This window comes from Gambusia affinis, linkage group LG04, assembly GCF_019740435.1.
Source record: "Gambusia affinis linkage group LG04, SWU_Gaff_1.0, whole genome shotgun sequence".
Taxonomy (NCBI): Eukaryota; Metazoa; Chordata; class Actinopteri; order Cyprinodontiformes; family Poeciliidae; genus Gambusia; species Gambusia affinis.
In genome coordinates this window covers 9,695,219-9,719,859 of record NC_057871.1, presented here as the reverse complement: position 1 = coordinate 9,719,859, position 24,641 = coordinate 9,695,219, and the positions used below count along the sequence as shown (strand labels likewise).

The following is a 24,641-nucleotide window of genomic DNA, read 5'->3' as shown; positions in this document are numbered from 1 at the left end:
TTTGGAATGTTTTGTTCCCTAAATAATATGGACTTATTAAAACAGCTTTTAGTTATTATGGGTCTACTATTAAAATTTGCCTTATAATATGATGTAATTATGGGTACTCCAAAGCAATAATGTAGGAAGCTTTTAAAGTCCAGATATATTTTCTTGACACTTTATTTTCCACATAAAAATAAAAAAACTGCTAAAGACTACATAGTCCATTATTCAATCAGAAATGCCTGAATGAATATGTCCAGGCCAAAAATCATCTTCATTTGATAATGTATGGATGAAGTAACATAATTTTGGATTTTGGGAAGTTGCAGGAATGACATCAATGTGTGTTTGTTTAATCAAGAGCTAAAAATTTAGAAAGTAGTAGTAAACACAAAGCTATGCTGCATTTATATATTTGTACAGTGTGCATATAGCTACACGCATATAGCAACCTCCTTGAACATTGAGGTTAAATAGGCTGAATGGTGACTGAAGGACACTTTAACTCAAAGAGACACATACAAAACAGATGACTTTGTAAAAAAATATATAGAATAATAAAAAAACATGAATAAACACAGTATTTTTTTTCAGACTTTTGCACATGCAGAATTGTTTACAATAATTGGTGAACATGAGTTCAAACCCCGTTTTTTTTTTCTCATTTGGTTTATGCTTGTTAGCCTAGACAGAACATTTCCTATATGTCTACAACTCACTTCACTACCTCAGTGTTGGCATAGTTACTTTGAAAAAGTAACTTTAATCAGACTACTGATTACTCCTTGAAAAAGTAACTTAGTTATATTACTGACTACTTGATTTGGAAAGTAACTAAGTTACATTAAAAGTAACTTTTTAGTTACTTTCAGCAGCTGCTAACAACAACGCTCAGCCTCCTGTGAAAATCACATTGAGCTTTGCCAATATTTAATTGTAATTTATTTTATAATGGTAACATCAACAATGTGTCTCCACTTATAAGGTTGAACTGAAGAGGAGATTGTACAAAAAAATAAAAAACGTGAGTAATTTGTGTGGTCCACTGTTGTCTGGAAAACTCTAAGAAGGATTTTAAAGCCCCCCCCCCCCTAAATCCCCCCAGCCTCCAGGTTCTGCGTTACGGCCCTGCGTTTGGTCTCAAAGCTCAGCGCACAGAGCTCCTCCTGCAGCTCCACAACTCAGATGGCTGCACAGATTTGTGACACTTATCTTAATATTAATAATTATAATGGCGTTAAGTTTCCATTATAATTATTGGCAACTACGGACACGTTCATTCGTGGCTGTTTTCACGTTTATTGCGCTGTTCATATTAGTCTCGTTGTTTGCCGTTTTCTGGAGCGCAACGCGAAGCTCGACGTCATTCAGAGGTAATACAGTAACTTGACATTAACAAAGAAACAGCGGGACGGATCATCGGGGAAATGATGGACAGGGAGAGACTGACTAAAACTACCTTAATGACGGACAAATTCTGGGATTTATTATAAGTCTCTGCCTATTTCCAAGCCCAAATGAGCAACTTCACGTTCAAAAACGAGCCTAAAAAGGCGCAACCCGCCGCTCATTAAATTTGCAAGCGACTTTTAAAAAATGAAGCCCAAAGCCGCTTGTAATAATCGGACTTGGCGACAGAAACTCAAAATAGTTCCAGTTTTTCCACCAACAAAATGCGCATCTCCCTCCATTGTTTACATTTCTGTCGCATAGAGACGTCAGTCACTCGACAAGACGAGTAGAGGAAATACGATTACGGTAAATTAAAAAAAAGAAGATAGTAACGCACAGTGATTTTGATAAGTAACTGTAGTCTGACTACTCGATTTGAAATAGCAACGCGTTATATTACTCGTTACTGAAAAAAGTGGTCCGACGTCAGTAACGCGTTACAAATTAACGCGTTACTGACATCACTGACTACCATATATATCTACATTTTTGTTTAGACATTTTGATGTCTTTTCGGCCTTTAAAAAATGTCACTCTGTATTGATAAACAAACTTGATTAAAATGTTATTTGTCATTTTATTACCTTCCAACATTTCTTTTTATGGCTTATGCATCTGTTTGCTGTTATGTTTCCCATGCATAAAGTCTCTTTGTTTCTGCTTCCAGGTGCTGGCTCCGCCTGGATACATACTTCATTTGGAGCTTCATAGGACCTGCTACACTCATCATCATGGTAAGATATAAAAACATACAAGCTTTAAATGGCACTGGGTTCACTTTGAGAGAGGCTGTGACATACTGATGTAGGAGCCAAGGGCTACATTAAGGTGTTTGTTAATCCAACACAAGGTTTGCCTGAGCTCCTCAGCAGTGTTAGAGTAAGCGGAGGGAACTTTGTGTCAACTTAATAATTCCTATTCACGGATTAGCTCTCACGGAGGCACACATTCCTACAAGCTGGAAATCTCTAGAGGGGACACAGAGCACAAATCACTGCACGTTACACAGATTATGATAATAACTCTGCAAAGTTAAGATGTTATTAGGCATTTACTTTTTCGTCTAGGAGATATTTTTCTTCCTGACCCAGCTGTTTGACTGTAATGCCAGTTGAACATGAGCTGCTAGATAGTTCCCAGCTCTCTCATAGGAACAATGCTGCATGAGATTCAGCAGTCGGCAAACTGTTATGAGAGGAGACATTCTACTTGAATAACTAAACAGAGACAGAAATAGAGTGAGGTGATCCCACACATTATTTGATATAAACAGAATGAAACTATGGGATACATGTCCAGTTTCCCAGTCGCTGTTTTATTTATTTATTTTTTCTCAGTTTAGAAATGTCAGACAGTCTCCCGCCGATCTAGTCAGAGCAGCAATAAGAGCAAAGCACGGGTGAAAACGACACTGTTATGACCTGATCTGATTGGTGACAGCCTCTGAGACCCTGGCACATCGGTCCAGGCAGTCATCGTTAAAACAGACCATCTACACATTAGCGGGCCAATCGAAAACACAGTATCTGCGAGAATTGTGCTTCTATTGTTACAGTGATCATTAAGAGATGTAATGACTGCTGTATTATCCCTCAAGCTCCAGTTGCTGTATTTTGAGCACACAAAGGTGGGTTGATTGTGTTCTGAAATTGTGTTCCCCAAGCCAATTACAGCTGGAAGGAAAATGAAATGATGTGCGCTGTTTTGGAGTTGTAAGTTGCTCCTTTGACATTGCGTCTTTTAATTAGTCTCATCACTGCGAAGAATATAACATGCATGCCTGCATTTCTATGTTTTGCAGCTGAATGTAATCTTCCTCGGCATCGCCCTTTATAAGATGTTCCATCATACGGCCATCCTCAAGCCAGACTCCGGGTGTCTGGACAACATCAAGTAAGTTTTTCTGTTTGTACCAGTCTGTCTCTATACAGCAGGGCTTATGCTGAAAGCAGGGGTTGATTATACAAGCTTGGATAAATTATGCTGAGAAAAGAGTTTGACATTTTAGGGAATAGACTTAAGGTGTGGCTGTTTGCTTGACAAAGAAGTTTGATGGCTCTTTAATGTTTGGTTTCATTTGGAATTAGATTGGGGTTGGGTAATGAAAGGGTGGAGGTGTATGGTTTGTTTGGCACAGCTGAATGTGTAAGCAAATTATTATGTTTACATCAGTTGAGTTATCTTGCTCACACTAAAAAAGACAATGGAGCTCCAACTTCAAAAAATGTATTAATTGGTAATTGAATTAAGTCACTTCATTTGCCTTGGCACCTTAATAAACTTAATAAATTAACTTAAACTTAATTTAATTTTTTGTGACCACTTGGCACAAAATATTTAAGTTTGATCACCTGTTTTCTTTTTAGTGCATTAAAAAAAGAGTATATATCAATTAAGTTGTATCTTTTTGTTCTACTAAAAAATAGGAGCAAAAACATAATCTGCCAGCAGAATAACCTCATTAGTTTGATTCCATTCTCTATCTTTACTTCAGTTACAGATTTTTTAAAAATCTAAAAAGAAAAACAACTGTTAAGAACTTCAATTTGTCTGTTAAGGAACATTGTAAATTTTTAAAACCGGACTTCTTATTCATTTAATGTTAACTGTGTTAAACACTCATGTAGGACAGTAATATGTCAACTGTTTTTGTCTCTGAAAATGTTAAAGTGTTATAGCAAATGCTTTCTCCCACACACAGAAAGCATTTGCTTTTCACAATATTAATAATTCATAGTCTTTTGGCAGAAAGAAGAAACAAAAGTATTTAGAATACTTAGTTATTCTTTCTTTATTTGTGTATTCCTTAAAGATAAATTGCAGTCAGCTGGATTTGGTATTGGCTGGAATAAACTGAAAATCAGTCACTAACTTCCGACTGATGTTTTAAATCATGTACAGTTCTTTTGTTCTGAGAAATATTCACATAAAACAAAGTGTTACTTGAATTTGTCTTTACATCGATGATGTAATGAAGCTCAGAGCCACCTAAGCTGTGTTTAACAAATATTTAACAGGGAGAGTGTTATGCTATGTTTGACAGCTTACCTGTCTGAGTGGAGGACAAACACAGTGTCGTTTACCCTCAGGACCCTCACCAGGCTGTGTCTGTTGCTTAGGTGAAGACTAATTAATGAAGTTACAAGTGCTGCCACCTGCATAAATACACAACACTTTCAGTAGTAGTCAGTAATCCTACGAAGCTGTAGAAATTCAGTAAAGTTAGAGGACGTACTCTAGATAAGATCTCTAAGCAGCAATCGCTCAAGATTTAGATTATGTTAACTTAAAGTTAAAATTAACTCTCAGTTAATTTTGTAGCCGATTACAAGTAATTGTAGCGATTACTTATAATCGGCTAAAAGTACAAACATGTCCACTAAAGTGCACTGGAGTTAAACCTTGTAAACTGTGCATTTTGCAAATGAACCGGGAAGGATATACAGTCATGTTAAAAAGAGTGTACACCCCCATTAGACACAAGGCTTTTATGCTGCAGGGATTTATAAAAGTCTTGTGGTTGCAAAACAAGCCACAATTCTCACCCTTTTACCACTATGTTTTACAGCTGGTATAAGTTGCTTCTGCAGACGTCTTGTCTTTGATTTCTACATCAAATGTAACTCGATAACTGATCATCCATTTGATCTCAATTGTCCAAACTGCCCGAAGAATTTCCCATTTCTTGAAGAATTTCCAATACAAGAAAACTGATTAACTCTTGAAATACTTCAACTTTATCACATTTTGTGGCACAAAAGAATTACCTATACTAAATAGCTTCTGGCTAACTGTCCTACAGCTCAGATCAACGTTATGTGCCAAGTCTAAATGAAACATATTCCTTTAAATTGCATAAGGCATATCAAGGGTTTTGTTCTACAGAGACTGAACCAACCTGATATTCTGTAATTTCTTATTTCAAGTTCAAACTTCAATGTAATTCAGCCTGGATTTAAGCTAGAAGCTAACACGCCTGCCTGAGCTGTGGACAGATAATGATATAAATCCCTAAATGACTTGTCTTTACTGAAATTCTCGTTTGATTTTCCCTGCCAATTAATTCTTTTATGAAATCTGTGTTATGTTAAATGCTTAACAAAAAGTCATTGAAAACTTTTTGCTTATCTCTGTGTAAAATACAGGTGTAATGTGATGAATGACTAAGAAAAGAAATAAATAAATTATAATTTTATGCTTTTATATTGTTTTTTTCCATAGCATGGTCTGTCTTTGCATGGTGAAAGCTGTGTAAATTGTGTGAAATCATCTTTCACGTCATTGTGTCATAATTTTTTTAATATTATTTCAGTATTTACTATCCCTCTTTAATCACCATCATAATTTTTTCATTTCTTCCTTTTACCTTCAATTTATTTTCTTCACTTTGTTTTCTTTGTCTCTTTAATCTCACGCCACCCTCAGTTATCTTTGTTGTGGAGTGATTCTGGTAAGACGTCTTTCTAGTGAGACATTTTGTTTGGTTCGCTTGTTTTTGTTTTAATTTGTTTGAACAAACTACTCAAAATACCTCATGAACTTAATTTATTGACCACCTATGATTTATTAGGTTCTAGTATACAAATATTTGACTTGATCTGGTGAAATATGGTGCCTTGCAAACATTTTCACATTTTGTCACAACTGTACTTTTCAGTAATTGTTCTTGGAATTTAATCTGGCAGAGTTGTGCAAAGAACTACAATTCTGACTTAATTACATGTAGTAAAAATGTGAAAGGTGTTACAATCATTTGTATTCGGCCCCCTTTACCTGGATATCCCTAAATAGTATAACCAAGAGCTTTCAGAAGTCAACAGTAAACATCTGTTCTTTGTAGGGTCAAAGGGTTTCTTAGAGAACAGTCTTGAACAACCATGAGGACTGCAAGATATTAGAAAGAACTTTAGAACAATATATCTTGTGAGTTATAAAGAAACACTTCACTAATCAGTGGTAATGTCATTCTGCTTTGAGTGTATTGCAAACATTGGCCCCAGATACTGAGCAATCTAGCTAACTGAAAATAATTATTGCCTCCATCTCATCAAAACTGTTTTATTATAAAGGTTGCACTTAGCTACATCTGCAGGTTTGAAAACAAAATAACTTTGTTTTATTTTCTTAATTGAACTAGAATATCTGAATTTCCTGCTAGAATGTTTTCTGTTGAATTAGACAAGCATACCCATATACAAGTGGCATAGGGAGTCTGAATCAGTGTTACTTCATTAATTCATATTTATAAAGAATTCCATCAGTTATGTGCAATACTAATATTGAACACAGTCAAATTGCAATAAACAATTTATTGCAATTTGGTTATTGCAATAAATAGCAATAACCATTTGAAAGCAAGTTCAGGCCTGACAAATACCATCATAAATATCAAGGGACTTAATAAACCAGTCAAGTTTTACACTTAGATGTTTAAAGAAGGATTAGGTTGTAAAGCTTTATTACAAGCTTTGAAAATTATGTTTAGTACTGAATATGGAAAGAGTATAAATCAGAGAAGACATCAAAAACTATCATAGGTGTAACACTGCATGAGCTGACATTTATTCATAACACAGTTGAGAGAATATGTTGACTAAAAAACTATCAGCCCTGCAATCCACAAACCTTTCATTTAAAGAAAAGTGGTAGTAAGAAAGTCATTGATAATTCAAAGCTGCAAATGCTCCTAAGATTTACCTAAAGCCATTTGGGAAATATAGAAGAAGGTCCCCTGATCACATGAAACCAAATGGAAACTGTTTGACATGCAAGCTGGTATGTAGAGGAACACAAATTAGCTCGAAAACATTCACCCTACTGTGAAATAACAGTAGTGGCAGCATTAAACTGTGAGGACTATTTTTTTTCAGCAGGGAGGCTGCTTACTGTTGATGGGAAGATGGATGGAACTAAATAGAGGAAAATCCGGAAATAAAATCTATTAGAGGCTCCAAAAATTTGAGTTGGAAGTTAATCTTGAAGCAGGACAATGACCCTAAACATGCAGCCAGTGATATCATACAATAGTTAACATCAATATAAATAGATTAAAGTATCCCAACTTAAATCAAACTGAAAATCTGTGGCACGACAAAGAAAATAAAAAATTATGTTCACATCCATCATTAGTTGATCTTATCTTTTTCCTCCCACTTCACAAGCATAATATACTACTTTGTCTTATTCTATTTTACAGCAGATCCCAATAAAACACAAGGGAGTGAATACTTTTGCAAGGCACTGTGTTACAATGTTGATATGTGAATTTGGGGCAACAGATATGAGAGAGAAGCAGTAATTCAAGAGGGATTTGGAGGAAGAGGTGAAATGGTGGGATAAAGGAGAGAGATGAGTGCAGCCGTTATTGAAGAGGGTCATCAGGCGAGCTTTATTGGAGGTTCTGTCTCGCCTGAATGGTGCCACAGAGGGCAACATCGAATCAATCACCTCGGTCTCACTCACTTACTCTCCTCCTCTGTCTCCCTTCCTTCCTCATAGCTCTTCTAATATCTTCCTTCACATGTTGTCCCCCACACCTCCACCCCCACCGCTTCCCTTTGCTTCTATCCCTCGCATTAGAGGTGATCACTGCCCAGTCAGCCAATCAAATTAACAGTCATCTTCTCGGCTGCGGCAGACCCAAAAGTTTGACCTTTGGAGGGAAATGTCATTTGTAATGGCTGTAATGTCCCTCTACTTACTGCCCCGTGAAGCCAATCACATTCACACAGACACACACTTATGCAAGCACCTGCCTGGCTGTGCCTCAGCATGACCGCATTTCTATGACATTTGGCCTATGACTCATTCGTTTGTAGCCTTTATTTAAAATAAAAGTTTACAGCCTTGAAAGCTCTTCTTTTGAAAGTGAACTACATCGAATAGTTAGAGTTCTGGACCCCATTAAAAATAGTATTCTTTAACCTTCTGACATGTGTTCAGACTGATGAAGTTTGGCTGCAACTCGCTGAAAGTACAGCGTAAAATACTTAGTGTTTTTGACAGCAGCAGTTGATGTAATCTGCCTTTTTACCCTCCTTCCCTCTCCTGAGATGATATCTAAACGAAGAAATCCACTCTGACTTGTGAGGGTATAACTCTTTTAAGTTAAACTCCCACTGTTCCTCCATCCCTCTCCCACAGTGTCACGGCTCTCTGTGACCCCACTCTGACCCCCTCTCTCCTGATCCCACATGCATCAGCCTCAGCTGACTGGTTTTTCTGATGCAGAGAGCAGGCAAAGTTTTGCAAGTCTGAATCTTAATCATGAGGAACACAATGCAGCTGATGGAGTATTGCTCATTTTCAATTACTTCCCTTTCCTGTGCAGGTCCTGGGTGATCGGCGCCATCGCCCTGCTGTGTCTGTTGGGACTAACCTGGGCGTTCGGCCTTATGTACATCAACGAGAGCACCGTGATCATGGCCTACCTTTTTACCATTTTTAACTCCCTGCAGGGCATGTTCATCTTCATCTTCCACTGCATCCTTCAGAAAAAGGTGAGTCGGCAGGAGAGGAGAGGAGAATGTTTGACATAAATGAACATATAGTACAGTCGTGGCCAAAAGCTTTTACATTGAGAAACTTTTTTTTTTTACAGACTTTACTGCTTCAGCGTAGTGAGAATGTTCTGTTAGATGTTTCTGTGTAGATGTTCTATTGCAAATAGCAATAAGACCAAATGTAGACCTATTCAAGGAACTTTATCACTATTTGTAACACATTATATAGATTAATTACACACAGATGGATGCTTGAAAGTTTTGTTTCTGTAAATTATGATTATTTTCCTCTTGCAGGTAATGAAACCATGACATTTAAAATTTAAATTTCACATCAGTCCATTAAAAAATATATTTACTAAAAAAAATGTGGGCTTATTGAAAAGTGAAATGTTATTTTCATAAGGTACCTTTTAATTTGACAAACTGACCTCGCAGATTTGAATTTATTGAATATGACTGTACAAAACTGGGTCCAGAGCAAAGAGACCCAGAGCATGTTTTGCTCTGGGTCCAGAGCAAAACATGTCCAATTTAATTTTGTTTTTGTAAATAGATTAAAGGTCTGAAGTTTTCAAGAATTTGTAAATTGTATCAAATATTCCAGTCAAGGTTTGGTAGTTTGATTATTTTTATGTTTTCATGGCAATCTCATTTCAAGGTGAGCCAAATGCCATTCATTGAAAATTCTGTTTTTCTGTTTTACAAGTTGAATTAAGTTTTCATTACATGCTATCCTTTAAAATGAGAAAACATGTAAAATTGGCAGGACACCAGCACTGGAGAGCCCTGTCGCTGACTTGGACCTTAAAAGCAACTGGACAGTGCTTCGCAAAACAGAGAAGCACGTTTTTGCGAAGACTCTTATTGAGAAATGAATCTATTTTATTACAAAGTAACTTAGAAAAAAAGATTTAGAATGGATCCGTACCCAAAGATTCAGTGTTGATCCCTGAGCAACTTCATCACTTTTACCGTTTGACATGGCGCTTGGAAAACACACCCCTAAACTACTCCTGGATCACCGGTCAGCATTTCTCCTGCTCTATGGAGAAATGTTTCCATGTTCCCTAACCTGGAAATGTAGGAAACATTTGCAGCAGCAGCTTAACGCAAAGAGCAAATTAGTTTTTTCATAAACTTTCAAAGTTGCAACTGAATTTATATTTATATATATATATAATTATTATTTTTGTATTCTTTTTTTTTGATAATGCTGTGATGTCTGAACAGCAGCAGTTGTTACACTTGCACACTGATTTTGCTTTGCTCAAATTAACTTCTATCTCTCCTTTTATCTTCAAAAGCTAACCTCCTTTATACTTTCAGTTTGAATGACCTGAAGGACTGTTGAAAGTTGTTAGCAGTTTTGTTTAAGTTACATGCAACTTCTAGACAGAGCTAAGACATCATGACATCAAATTTTCATGTACATACCCTATATAGTTGTGCTTATGCATATATATCCACATGTACATGTGGATCCCATATCCAGATGTACATGGGATATGGGATCAGCTATCCAGAGAGAATGTCCTCAGAGCTGTGCTGAGGTTTTCTTTGGCCCCAGCCCAGCTCAGTTTCTCCCAAGATGCATGGAGCAACTCGGCACGCAGCTGTTCAAACAGAGCATGTGGCAAGACACGTCTGCCAGTCCAACAAGCTTGTTAAAAATCAATTACGGCTTTATTTGTTCTAACTTGATTGGGATCTAAGTGCAGATGCTCTGTGTGTACAAATGCATCAAGCAGCTCTCCAAGGAAAGTTTCCTTTTCGGTTGGATATGTGGCTTTTTTAGGGTTAGTGTTAGCAGAGAAAAGTTTATGAATTTAATCTTTTAATGTCAGCTTTTTATGGGTTGAATGTTTACTCAGGGAATATGAGTAAAAGAAGTGTTTATTTTGCTCTAAGTTGTCAGAAGAGAAAAATGTTCCTCAATATAATTAAGGGTGAGGTAGCATACTTCAGTCAGTTTAATGTTGGGGTTTTTTTCACTTTACTGAATTCCCAATTCATTTATGCTTAGGTGCGCAAAGAGTATGGCAAATGTCTGCGTACTCACTGCTGCAGCGGCAAGAGTGTGGAGACGTCCATCTCCTCCTCCAGTAAGACCACCACCTCACGGACCCCGGGCCGCTACTCTACAGGCTCACAGGTGAGCTTACCTGCCTGCACACCTGGACGCTACAGCACAGCAGACTCGCAGGTGAGGCGGGAGTGCGCCATGAGGGGTTTGGGTCTATCATTTTTCACTTTCAAATTGTCAAAAAAATTTCACTGCACAGGGCTCTACAAAACTATTGATAAACTTTCTCACATTTCATGGCATTTCAAACACAAACTTCGATTTATTTTAATGCTATTTTATTTGACAGACTAGGACAAAAGAGTGGAGAATTGCAAAGTGGAAGATTTTATATTCTTTCTCCCCAAAGTTAACACTTACTGCAACCAGATATCTGGCTCTACCAGAACTGAAAACTGGTTTTTATATGTGGCGACCGACAGCTTTGCCTCCAGGAATACCTTGATTTAGCACCACTTCCCATCAGTATCCCCATCACATGGTGCTGCCACCACCATGATGTCTTGATCGGAATGTTGTGTTCAGGGTTTTATTTGTTCTTATAATGTTCTTCCAATGTGTTCTTGCCACTTTTCAATTGAGGCCAGATTTGTTACGTGTATGGAGAAAAATACTGGCAGCAGTTTTTCCCTCCTGAACTGTGGATCTGAGCAGGTCCTACAGACGTAACATGGGTCTCTTTGCTGCTTCTCTGATTTATGTTTTCCTTGTGGAACCTGGCAGTTTAGGTGGACAGCCATGTCTTTGTACTATATGTGAATTTGTGCCACATGCTTTTATTGATGATGGATTAAATTGTCCTCTGAGATAGCCAAAACTTGAGATGTTGTTTTATAACCTGGCCTGCTTTAAATCCACAGTGTTATGTTTGGCTTGAATGTTGTGTTCCTTGGTCTTCATTATTCTGTTTGCTCACTGATGTTGCAAGAAAAGCTTTTAAGGCCTTCACAGGATTTATGCAGAGGTTACTGAACACACATGTGGATCTTATTAGGCAATTTAGGAAGACAATTAGTTGCAGTGAATTTTTATCTTGAGCTATCGGACAACAAGGACCTAAATTCAAATGTTCACTATACTTTTGCTGTTTCTAAATTTTCTTTTTTTACTTACCATTTTCCTTCCACTGTTCCAATTATGCACTACTTTGGGTTCTTGTGCAATTTGCTGTGGTAAATCAGGAGTCAGGAGACCTTACAAGATTTGTGAATAGTTTTGCCAAACAAATTTTCTTTTAGCATGAAAGTGAGATAGCCCAAACCCCGCCCAACATGGACATTGTTGCTGACATTCAGGTTTACAAAGTGAAAACAAGACTGATGCATGACTTTTTGTCCCTTTCTTGTTGGTTCTTGCTTCTTTTTTTTTTTACTGCCTCTCCTGCCCTTGTTTTGCACATCATATTCCACTTTTCTCACCCAATTTCTTCCCCTTTCTGTCATCCTTTCTTTCCTCCCTTCACTCGGCCCTGTCCCCCTCACTCGCTCCCTCCCTCTGTCACAATTGCTTTTTGCTTTTTCATTCTTGCCTTTGCCCCGTGCCCCACCACCCTCACTCCTGTTCCCCAACACCTTCTCTCTCCCTTCATTTCTCCCACGTGTAGAGTCGCATCAGGCGGATGTGGAACGACACTGTGAGGAAACAGGAGTCCTCCTTCATCACTGGAGACATCAACAGCTCCGCCACGCTCAACAGAGGTAACCACGGGATACCTATCATTTGCTTCCACATCACTGTCACTACATCTACTTTACTAATAGCAGGGGGGTTAGAGGCTGGATATGCTGTCATTTAGCAAAGTGGTGGGAGTCCAAACTTTTGATTATTGTATCCTTGAAGCAAAGATGATGAAGAGAATAAGGTGTAAATATCACTTCCTGTTTTTAATGCAGCTTCTGTGGGTGATTTGCAGGAAGAAAAGAAAGAGAGACAGCCTCCCGTCAAAAATAGAACACCAGCCAATTTGCAACCCTTTAGAGTGGCAAGCTAGTACTGCAGGAGGGGTATCTGTATCGAAAATGAAGATGTGTGGTAAAGCAATATTGAAAAAGAAAAGTTTGTGTGTATTTCTTAGCATGGTGGAACTCTATTGCTAATACTTGTTTCTTGATAACTAAAAGTACAGTGCCCTACAGAAGTCTAATTTCTGAATTAATGTGATAGACCAACACAAAGTAATGTATAATTGTGAAGTACAGGGAAAAAAATTGGGGGGAGGAAAAGGGTAGGTAACAAATAAAAACTCACAAAAGGAGCATTTATTTGTTTTCATCTCCTCTGAGCCAACACTTTGAAGGAGTGTAATTATAGCTGCAAGTCTGTCTGGGTGTTTCTCTACCTTCTCCCTGTGTATTTGTCACCTCAGATTGCACTAAGAGTGTCCTGAACATCGAATCTCACATCTTGCCACAAATTCTAATTTGCATTTAGGATCTGGATTTTTTGTTCTAATGCATATTTATGCTAATCTAATTGAAGTTATGTTCATGTATTGGTAGGGTTGCAGGTATGCCATGCAGTTTATTTCCATTGATTAGGTGACTTCTGTGGATAAACCCTTGCATTAGATTTTATTTGAGGGTATTGGAGTAAGAAGGATGGAAAACAAAAGTTTGACTCCATTTTTAACATTTTTATTTCCAAGAAAGTTTCATATGTAAAAGAAAAATGTATTTACATTACTCTGTGTTGGTCTGTGAAACGTTCAGCGTTTAAAGACATTATTATGTAGTTTACACAGCAATATGCAAATGAATAATTACAGCACACTTAGGTAAATCTAGTTATTTAGATAAGCTGATTGTATTCAATTAGGAGTAGTATAATTAGAAAGCTTTTCAACAAAGGTTTAGCTCATGCAGTTGAAAGTATCACTGACATTCTCAGAGCTGTCTGTTTCCTTCGCTCCAGACCAGGACACTATTATGGACCATAGTAGCAAAATCCATAAGCACAACCGGCTTAGGGCTAGTGTAATGAGGCCATAGACACCTAAATGGCCAGACAGTCTGACACGCACACACTCACTGGAAACACACTCTGCCATTTGTTAGTCTCCAAGTTGAGGGGTGGCCCTCGCTTTCTTCAGGCCACTAATAAGCTGTTAGCATGACAGATGGATACTAAAGCAGGCACGGTGCATGTCAGCACTTGAATTATCACGCACTTAGTGAGGCTGGGCTTGGGAAACTCAGACCTCCTTTCTGCTCTCACTCTTTTAAAGTGTGGTGGACGGAGCTGCTCAGCCAGAACATTTCCAGATGACTAGAAAGGGTGACACAATGAGCGAAGGTGGAATCACATTCAATTATTTAAGTTCGTCGAAATTTGCGGCTCCCTGATGCGAGAACTCGCTTGGTTGTTAAATTTGGATACTCGCTTTATTTGATAACATTCAGACAACAGTACTACCAAAAGAAAGAAGTAGTTCTTATTAACAGCATAATTATTCCCTGGAGATGTGCAAATTTTTCCAGTCAAATATGTTTGAGTAATGACAGCGGTTGCTGATCAAGACAGAATAAATCCAAGCAAAGACAATTGCATCACCGAAGTATCTTGTAAATTGACGTATAATGTGCGGCCGCACGCCACATATATTATTTGTATAGAGACAGCAGAAAGGAAAAAGTTCTGTTTTTATCCCGCCTGTGTTGTTTAAGTCACTCAAAGTCTCTCCTGTAAACTGTCTTAAAAAGTCTGAATCAAGATTTTTCAGACTAGGAAATCCAGCATGTTCCACAACAGACAGATATTTAAGGTGTTATAAAGTAAAATAAAAACTTCGCTGCACTCCTTTGTGCCTTTCTGTCATTTCCAGGCCAGGATAATTTTGATTCCCCAGTACAAAAAAAAAACAAAAAAAAAACTACATGTCAGTAGGATTTGATGTCCTTTTTGACACAGAGAGTTGAACTTCTTGAATGTTGTTGGTCATCTTACTTTACTTTTAGCTTTAGTTTTATTGAAATATTGAAGCAGGAAATTTTCCATTGGGACATCCCTACTTTAACCATTGTTTTTACTTTTTTCTCTGGTTTTAGATCAGGATTTACTCATTACCATTTCACACAAAGATTCTAAATTATCATAGGGGTAAAAATATTTTTGTATTATGTTGACAAAATAAGCTGTTTGAAAAAAGTTAGGTAAAAGAGGGTTTTTAATGCTCTACCATGCCAAAGAAATGTTATTTCCAATGAAATATTGATCAAAGCAGAGTAGCCCTATGGGTTAAAGTTAGCTATGGCATGGTAAGCTATACTTAAGATAAAAAAGTTTAAATTTCTTTGATCTTGTATTGAGTTACAGCAAAAACCCAACCAACCTCCACCTTCAGCAGTCAGAGATCTTAAGAAACACAAACTGTGGAACAAGAATATTAAAATCTCTGGGATGTTTGCAGCAGATTAAATCCTAACAACCACAGCACTCTCTAATACAAACACTGGTGAGATAAATATTGTTCTATCATGCCAGAGATTTTTATAAAAATCATTTAGATGTTTTGGTGTCTCTGTTATCCGTAAGACAAATACTCACTTACGAGTTGAGCTTCCGAGCCAGTTGTTGTTCAGTAGAAAAAGAAATTGATGCGGCCTGTCAAGATCATTTGTATTCCATGTTATTTTTTATAAATGTAGTTTCTTAATGTATACATGATTTGTCTTGCAGCAGAGGAAAAAAAACAGCAAATTTTTTGTGACCCTTTTGTCCATTAGCTATCTTGTATTTATGCGTCTCTGCTGAAGCGTGTTGAACTGCAGCACAGCCTGCTCCTAGCTCCGCCACGCTCTCGTTGGCTCTCTGTCTCTCTCCTCACTCAGCCTGTACGCATCGGCTGCAAGAATGACTTGTCAAGCTTTTTCTCAGCTTTCTCTCTAAACAGTGTTTGCTTGTTTGATTCACGTGTCCTCTTCTCTCCCTCTTTCTTCCAAACACACACTCGCTCTCCATCTCACTCTCCCTTCCTTTTTCTCTTCTCCTCTTCTTACTCACTTCCACTCTGCAACGGCTACACGCTCTGTCCTTTAACCTCTGTCTTCCGCTCTGCTTCGTTTTTTTTACTCGACTGCTTTTCTCTCTTTTTTTTCTCTCTTGACTTGGCTGTTGCTTTTCTTCTCTCCTCCTTTTTCTCTTGCCTTGGCTGTTGCTCTTCCTCTCTCTTTCTCTATCTGCCTGTACCAGGAGCCATGGCTAATCATCTTATAACTAATGCTCTCCTTCGTCCCCATGGTACTAACAATCCTTATAACACTCTCCTGGGGGACTCGGCAGTCTATAACAACCCAGCCGTGGGCATGTACAACACCCAAGGTGTGCCTAATGTTCCTATTATGAATGTTCAACTTTTAAAAGTTTTTTTATACCTTTTTATTTTTTTTTTTTTGCATGGCTATTTTTTTTAAAGCGTTTAAGTACTTGACTTATGGTTCTAATGTGAGCTGAAGAATGTCACTATAACTTGCATGTATATTGTGTAATTGTGACTGTGTGACTTCACCAATGTAGTTGCAGGCTGACATTATCTTGTAGAAGCTGCTTAAGGTCTTAAAGAGGGACACCAAGATTGGTTGTGTGAAGTAGAATAATTGAAATTGCGTCCAGTTGGCTGTAAATGAGGATGTCCAAGTGCAAATCCTCCCCAAGTAAAATAACGCAAGATTTTCTGAATTCTTTGCTTTTGTGTGAGACGGTTGTTTATCATTTTCTTTTTCTCAGCCAAACTACAGTACTGTTAGAAAGGTTTGCCTGTGACATACTTTTCTGTTGCATCTAAATGTTTCAGATCTTCAAATATATTTTAATATAGGACAAAAATAACAAAGAAAAACAGAAAGCAGTTTCCAAAAGATGATCAATTTTTTCATGTGGAAAGAGTTATCTAAATCAATCTGGCTATTTTGTGAAAAGGCAATTTCCTCCCTCGTTAAATGATTTTTTTCACACAAATAAAAACTATCTGAGAACATGAAGGAGGCTAAGACCACAACACCACAAATTATGAGATAGTTTTTGTCCGAGCTGCATGTTTAAAATGATGTTCAAAGTAGTAGACATACAAAATAAAATTAACATAAAAAAAATACAAAAAAATAATTTAGGCGCTTAATAAAAAAACAAACATCATAAATGTCCTTCAAGTTTGGAACGGATTGCAAAGACATTTCTAAGTCTTTAGCACTCCAGTGAACCATAGCAACAGCCATATTTTTCTATTGAAAAAAGCACAAGTGTGGAAAACTCTTCACTGAGTGGCCGGTCGACCAAACTTACTTCAAGAGCGTATCAACGACTCATCCAAGAGTTCCTGCAATAACAGAACATAATATTAGGCACAGCAGGCCTTTCATTCATCATAAAGAAAGATACTAGTTCAGATCGTCAGCATCTTGAAACATAAAGTTTTCTTTATATTTTTAATCTGAGTGACATGATCTCTATCACCCATGTTTTAAATTTCTCCAATGTGGCCAAATGAAAACGATTCTTCCTGACAATAAAGAAGAGTTGGCCAAAATTCCCCCGCAGTGATGTGAAAGACGCATTGGCAGCTCTGGCAGAATGCATTAAGGCTGTTGCTGCCACCTCTGGTGACAGTCGCGGAAATTAGTTTTACATGGTAATTACTGTCACATAGAGCCAGATTGATTTACATAGCTTTTTAATGTAGTCAGAGACCAAACAACGTCTGACAGTGCACGTTTGCCAGCAAGTAGCACTTCCTGCTGTAATTTAGTGTTTTGTAATTGTTCTGCTGTTGTGGTTTTGGGTTCAGACAGTTGGAACTTTTAGGAGCCTAAAAAATGCAAGAAAGATGTACTTTGGTTAAAACAATAGTAGCAACATCAACACCTCTCATACAAACGTAATGAGTAAAAATGTGTCTCAAAACCATAGGATGAGTTCTGGGTGTTCTGGATAGTAATATATTCACTCTTGAATTGGCTCTGCTTTAATAAGCAATTAGCTTTAACTCTGAGGCTCGAAACTAAGATGACTCTGACCTTTATCCTCTGCAGATAAGAGACACAGAACTCAATTATAACTTAATGCAAGATAAAAAAAAAAAAAAGAACTTTATATATCCTGATTTATCCCCGATTTTGTGTGCATGTTTTGTTATTGCAGCCTTTTGCTTTGAATGTTGCTTTGCATGCTTTATGTCAGGCTCATGTACATTTATGCAATTGTTGCAGTTTTAATTGTAATTTTTGTGATGTTTTAAAAAAAAATTATTTTAATGTTTTTATCTTTGTGAACAAAGGTTAACCTTTGTGAAAGCAGCCAGTCAAATATTAGGGAATACTACAGAATTAACAAACATCTCACTGTGAACTACTGCTCTTGTTAAATTGACTCACACATTTGTTTCTTTTCTCTCTTTCCCCTCATGCTGTCCGTTAGCACCTTACCGAGACACAAGTACGTTAGGAACTACTACTGAACTCTTATGCAGTATCTTTGTTTATTCCCTTTTGATGCTTTTAGAGCTGTCTTAAGGAAACATTATGTACATAATTCTACACAATGTTTTTCCAAAACACTCATTACATTATTTCATACGCATAGATCATTTGGATCCTTTTCATAGAAATCAAAAGGAAGTCTATTTATCTTTGAAAATACAATTTGTTTAAAATATGCATTTAATGCATACATTTATTTCAGCATTGTAACTGAGATGCATTACATTTGAAATATATTGAACATTTTTTTTATTAAATATACATGAAAACATTTTTGGATATTGCAGTAAATCTCTAGCTTTTTAAATTTCTTTTACATGAAGAGCTCACTTCAACTGCTAAAATTATTTGTGAAGCTTCTCAGACATGAATACATGAATATTTGAAGCATTCAAGCGATCGGGGTTCTTTTGTCAGTTTATTTATGAATTCAAACACATCTTTTTTTTTCATTCTTTGCTCCTCAGAGGGCATCCTGAACAATGCCAGAGACGCAAGTGTCATGGATACGCTCCCTCTTAATGGTAACCATCCCAACAACTTCAGCATGGCCAGCAGCGAGTACTTGAGCGACTGCGTTCAGATCCTGGATCGAAGCGGCGGGTACAGCACCCACAGCAACCACAAGGAGACAACCCTGGAGAAGAAGATCCTCAAGGAGCTGACATCCAACTACATTCCCCCTTATCTCAACAACCATGAGAGAGCCACCACTGAGCGCAGTCACAACCTGATGAACAAGCTGGTCAACAGCAATATGGCCAACGGAGGTAACTGTGGTTTCATTTTTTTCCATTTAGGTTTTACTCTCCTCAGAGTCTATGAGCTTCTGAAACCAGCAACACAACATTTATACAATCTTTCTCCTGTCCAGCACTATGCAAAAACACAAATGTTTAAAGCAAAACTAGAAATCCCACTCAGTTACAGGCTTATGGAAAAAGGAAATACTATGTAATAGATGAAATATTTCAAAATTAGCTGTAGTTCGGAGCAGCTTCAGTTTCTCTGTCTTCACCATGTATTAATCTCCTTTATTTATTGGTAAGATTATTTTTTAACTGTCTTTCAATATCTGAAGGGGTAGTATATCCTAACATTGCACAGCTCTAAGCAACCTTCAGCTCTAAACAACACGTCAAGCATTAACTTTGATCTGGTGTACCTAGCAACTGAAATAATTGCTAAATAGTTACAGTGAGGAAAATAAGTATTTGAACACCCTGCGACTTTGAAACTTCTCTCACTTAGAATTCATGGAGGAGTCTGAAGTTTTCATATTAAGTGCATGTCCACCTAATATGAAAACTTTAGGTGGACATGCACCATCTTAGGTCCACCTCATACATAATCTAGGTGTACATGCACCTAGATTATGTATTAGGTGCACGGTCTAAAAACATATCTGGAAATCTCAATGTAAGATTTTTTATTAATTTATTTGCTTTATTTAATTTAAATGCTGTGGTTTCACTGAAAACCAGCTCTGTGTAATCAGAGGAGGAGATTACATTGCAGGAATATGTAGCAATGTACATACATTTCCAATTAAGATACGTATGTTAGTTGTAAGTCAAAAAGATATTTATTTCAAAATGAAAATTATAGAACCCTCTCTTAACAGCGTAGAGCTAAAATCATAACAATGCCAGCAGCATGAATTGTTTCTGTAATTCCATTATATCTTTCTATAATAGGTTGACTTTTAGTAGATTTTAAAAGTTAATTTTTATCCTGTTCTTTCAGGGAGCATGGCTGGGGGAAGCAGCAGCTCCAGCAGTGGAGTGAGTGGCTGTGTGGGCAGCAGTAAAGAGGACAACAGTCCTATAGTGCTGGACAACCCCGCCGCCTTCCCCCATGAGGAGAACCTGGGTTTGGAGATAATCCGAGAGGAGTCCAACGCACCCCTCCTGCCGCCACGGCCCCCGCCACCGGACAGCCACCCGCCTCCTCCACCTCCTCCTCACAGCTTCTCCCGGCAGCGGCGCATTGCCCAGGAGCCCAGTGAGAGCTTCTTCCCCCTGCTGACCAATGAGCACACCGACGAGCACACGCATTCGCCGAACCACAGAGACTCGCTCTACACGAGCATGCCGGTTTTGACAGACCTCCCCGACGGGCAGATGAACGGGCTGACGGATGGAGAGGAGGACAGCTCTGGGGAGCTCCAGCCCTGTAAGAGTGCCACGGCTCCAGAGCTGGATGATGTATACTATAAGAGCATGCCCAACTTAGGCTCCAGGAACCACCTTCACGAGCTGCAGAACTACTACCACATGGGCCGCGGGGGAAGCGATGGATATATGGTGTCTGGGAGCAAGGAGGAGTCTGATTCATCTCCAGAGGAGCCACCAGTGGACCCTTCTCATCTGGTCACCAGTCTATAGAGCCAGCTGAGTCCTTTATCCCTCCTGAACCCAGTTTGACTCTTTCAAAGTTCAAGTGATATCATTCTGTGTTGCTGACAGACAGACAGAGCTGACCTAACCCTGGATTCATACACTGTGTGACACAACAATTGTTTCTGACAATATGGCTGAGAAATCACTGGTCAAAACAACTGGTCAAATCAGAAAACGTTTTGTCATAAATGGTGCGAACTGAAAAGGGTGAGTCCCAAAGACAATCTGCAAGCATCAAGCAGGAATGGAAAGTTCAACTCAGAACAGGGAGGGGTTCTGCAATTATGTATCTGTGACTTTAATTTGGAAACTTGGACTGATTGTAGCCCTGCAAGATCCCCCCGGTCTGGACCTCTAGCAGATCCTAGCAAATAGTTTCCACTGACACCTCTACGTTGGCACAAGCCCTGGTTATTGGAGCTGCGTGTCTGTCTGTGTGTCTGTCTCTCTGTCAAAACTCTTATTCCAAGAGGGTAGAGCAGGACCTTCACTGAAAAACTTTCCCCAAAGAGGCGTCACAATCCTGCCAGTCGAGTGAAGGATGTATTATATATGCCCTCACTAATGATCGTCCACGACAAAACCCATATCATTCTGGCAGTTCAACTGCACCCATATCACAACGATATTCCAAACTTTCTTCCTGTTCAAATCTGCTAAAACTGGAGTTGTGTATGGGCTGGTGTAACATTCCTGCAACTGTAGTGGCTACAGAAAACAAAGACGGAATATAATATTACAAATGAATGAACAAGGGGGGGACGGGGCATAAGGTTTCATCGATTCTTCGCTCTTCTGTAAAGGTTTTTCATCATCAGAAGGATTGTGAGAAACCAGAAGCTGTTTATGTATTGTACAGAATAAAATAAAAGATACAAATGTTGCAAGTCTTTTATTTTTGGATTTTACGTTGCAAACTTTGTGTCTCTGGGACTGTTCCTAAGTGTCACAATGAAATATATTCTGGTCACGGACTGACCTCAGAAGGAGCAAGGAACAATCTTTTCGTGTCATTCTTTCGTAAATACGACAAAGCACTCCTCAATTAATATGCATTTACCCTACGCACACGACATTCTGTTTTTTGTTTTTTTTATAGCAACGGCACTGTCACATTTTGCAAATCAGTTTTTACTGTATGCTTTACCACTGTGTAGACGTAAAACTGGATGGAGACAATGAAGTAATAAAGGAGTAGGTACCTTTTGGGGAACTGCGTTGCTGGTGGAGGAGCTTGGGTTAGAAGTATAAAGATGGACCTAACAGAGTGCGATAGTAACATTAGGATGCTTTATGAAATATGTCATTTCTATTGCCAAGTTTTTTAACTGACATACATTGTTGCCCTGTTTAAAATAGATAAAAGCCGTCGTTGGCTGAGCTGTGATAAAAGCAGGTGAGGTGCCACGATTCCAACTGGAACATGCACGCGACAGCTCCTTCCAAAATCCCAGAAAGCCGATGTTTACTAATTAAAATGGGGAGGGGAAATCATATGTGTATGAAGTGTAGCTTGCACATGTATCCCACAAACCCCTTTCATTTCTGCCCCAGAAGAGAAATTATTTATTTATCTGTTTATTGGTTTAAAGAAGGCCAAACAAGCTCAGAGGGAAGGAGGCTGGCTTCAGGGAAGAACGGATTTAATGCGGCACTGGGTTTGTTTGTTTATTTGTTTGTTTGTTTCTTTTTAAGTTATTACGATCATGATTATTATTACAATATTACTGATAATTATTTATTCTTTTTGTATGGGTTCCAAGTTGAATGATCTCATAACTAATATTTGTTGTAACAGTGAAAGTTGTTTGCCAACAAATAAATTACTGACATAGCTTTGAGTTTCTCTGTGTCTTGGGTCCTTTTATGGCTTTCGTTTATTTAGGACTTATTTTCAAATATTAAAGAAACCCATCAGTGTTTTTTTCATGACCATCATGAGTCAAAGCTGTAAGTATTTTGCAATGTGCTTTTAAAATATATTGCTACCCTCTTCCAGCTTGTAGCTTATATAAACAGCCTATATAATTCAAAATCTTTAGAGTGCCTTAAATGAGCGTTCCTCATGGCAAGACATAATGAGATTAAGGAACTTATTCTAGAAGCATGTTGTAGTCCTAGAGGTATATATGCATGCAGCAGATTTGCATTGTATAACATCTATTTATAAATGATTTACATATGACAAAATAAATTAATAAAAGTAGTTGAACTTAGTGCATGACACATGATGGCCACCCAGGACAAAAGTAGAGGCTTCCTGCTTCAATGTAAGTTCTTGAAGACATTATTTTTATGGGAGCAATTTATGTGATGTGGAAGTTATGAAATATTTAGCTTGGAAACTTTAAAGAAATGCCCAGATATTTATAAGAACTCTGTGGAGAGATAGTCTGCCACAGATTCAGGTCTCTGATTCTGATCAGCATGGCTGTCAGATGCATCATGGTTTCCATTTCCCCTCCAATTACTTTCACACCAACCTGCTTCATATTTGCATGGTGGCAGTGAATGAAAGCACCTGAAAAAATATGATTTCTCTACAAATAATACTCACAAGGCTTTACTGCATTACAGAAATCTCTCAAAACTATTTTTTTCTAAGACAATGTCTGGTGACATTCAAACTCCAGAGCCATTTTTAGTCGTATACTGATTGTCTACAGATGGTAACCTACCTGTCGGTACACACCACTGGACAGTTGTCATTTATGATTTAATTTAATAAAGCAAAAACTAATTTTAAAAAACTGTCTCATTTGCTGTAAGAAACTCTATGCAGACAAAAAAAGAAAACTAAACCAAAAAACTTCTGGTCACCTTGATGGTCTGCCTGCTGACTAATTCTACAGCAATTTGTTGTAACCTCTTGAACAGTGTTGGTTTCTAATCCCACAGCTTTCACTATCTTTCTCCCTTGATACTAAGACTCTGACTGAGTCATAATCCCTCTTACACAGAAACCATTTTTTCATTTACCTCATTGGTTTTTCTGCATATCAGGAATTTTGGAGGAAAGATGTCTCTCACACTTGGTCACACATACAGTTGAAATCAGAAGTTCACATACATCAAAGGAAAAAGAAGAAGAAACACACACTTTTGTTCTCAGTGTCTGAGATTACATCAGACCAAACATCTCCTGCACTAGAACAGGTAGAACTGTCACATTTATCTCTATTTGCTAAATTCCACTGTAATTGGAGAAATAATGTGTCAGAAATGTATGTATGTATGTAAGCTTTATTTAATTTACACCTGGCTTTCATTAAGCTGCTGTATTACTTCATGTTTTTACTTTACATGACTACTATAAACAAGTCATTGTTTGGCAGCTATGATTGCAAAAAACACCAGTCCCTCTTGTATCACAAGACATATTTTGCATTTGGAGTAATAGCTCCTTCTTTGTTGAGAGGCCTTTCAGTACATGTTAAGGATAGAACATTTTTCACTATTGCTAATGACGCTGTCTTACCAGCTTGAGCTAGTGTTCTCACAAGGTGTTTTTTTCTTGCTCCAGGGTTGATTCAAGCATTTTGCTCCAAAACACACTTATCTCTGAGCCCCCAGACTCGTCTCCTTCATGGATGCTGTGATGACTAGACATTCCTGTGGTAATTATACTTTTATATAATTGATTAAACAGATTGGCACCTGTAGGCGTGTGGAAGTTACACCTAAGGATGAAACAGACATATGGATGAAACAGACATATGGAGGTCCACAATATTGTTCCCTGATG

General features: G+C 38.0%; 1 protein-coding gene across 10 annotated transcripts in view; it reads left to right on the top strand.

Moving 5' to 3' along the window:
- The window catches only part of adgrl3.1 (adhesion G protein-coupled receptor L3.1), a 163,225-nt gene extending 140,488 nt beyond the window's left edge, over positions 1–22,737 (top strand). For 4 of the 10 annotated variants that reach the window (XM_044115192.1, XM_044115193.1, XM_044115191.1 and 1 more), the window contains exons 18-26: positions 2,105–2,171; positions 3,239–3,330; positions 8,768–8,936; positions 10,966–11,145; positions 12,629–12,722; positions 16,213–16,341; positions 18,433–18,450; positions 18,962–19,264; positions 20,241–22,737. In XM_044115192.1, the coding sequence (XP_043971127.1) occupies positions 2,105–2,171; positions 3,239–3,330; positions 8,768–8,936; positions 10,966–11,145; positions 12,629–12,722; positions 16,213–16,341; positions 18,433–18,450; positions 18,962–19,264; positions 20,241–20,881 (1,693 nt within the window). In that variant the 3' untranslated portion in view covers positions 20,882–22,737. The remainder of the gene's footprint in view (positions 1–2,104; positions 2,172–3,238; positions 3,331–8,767; positions 8,937–10,965; positions 11,146–12,628; positions 12,723–16,212; positions 16,342–18,432; positions 18,451–18,961; positions 19,265–20,240) is intronic. The other 6 variants (XM_044115199.1, XM_044115198.1, XM_044115194.1 and 3 more) reach the window with 5 other exon arrangements.
- Positions 22,738–24,641: the final 1,904 nt, after the last annotated feature.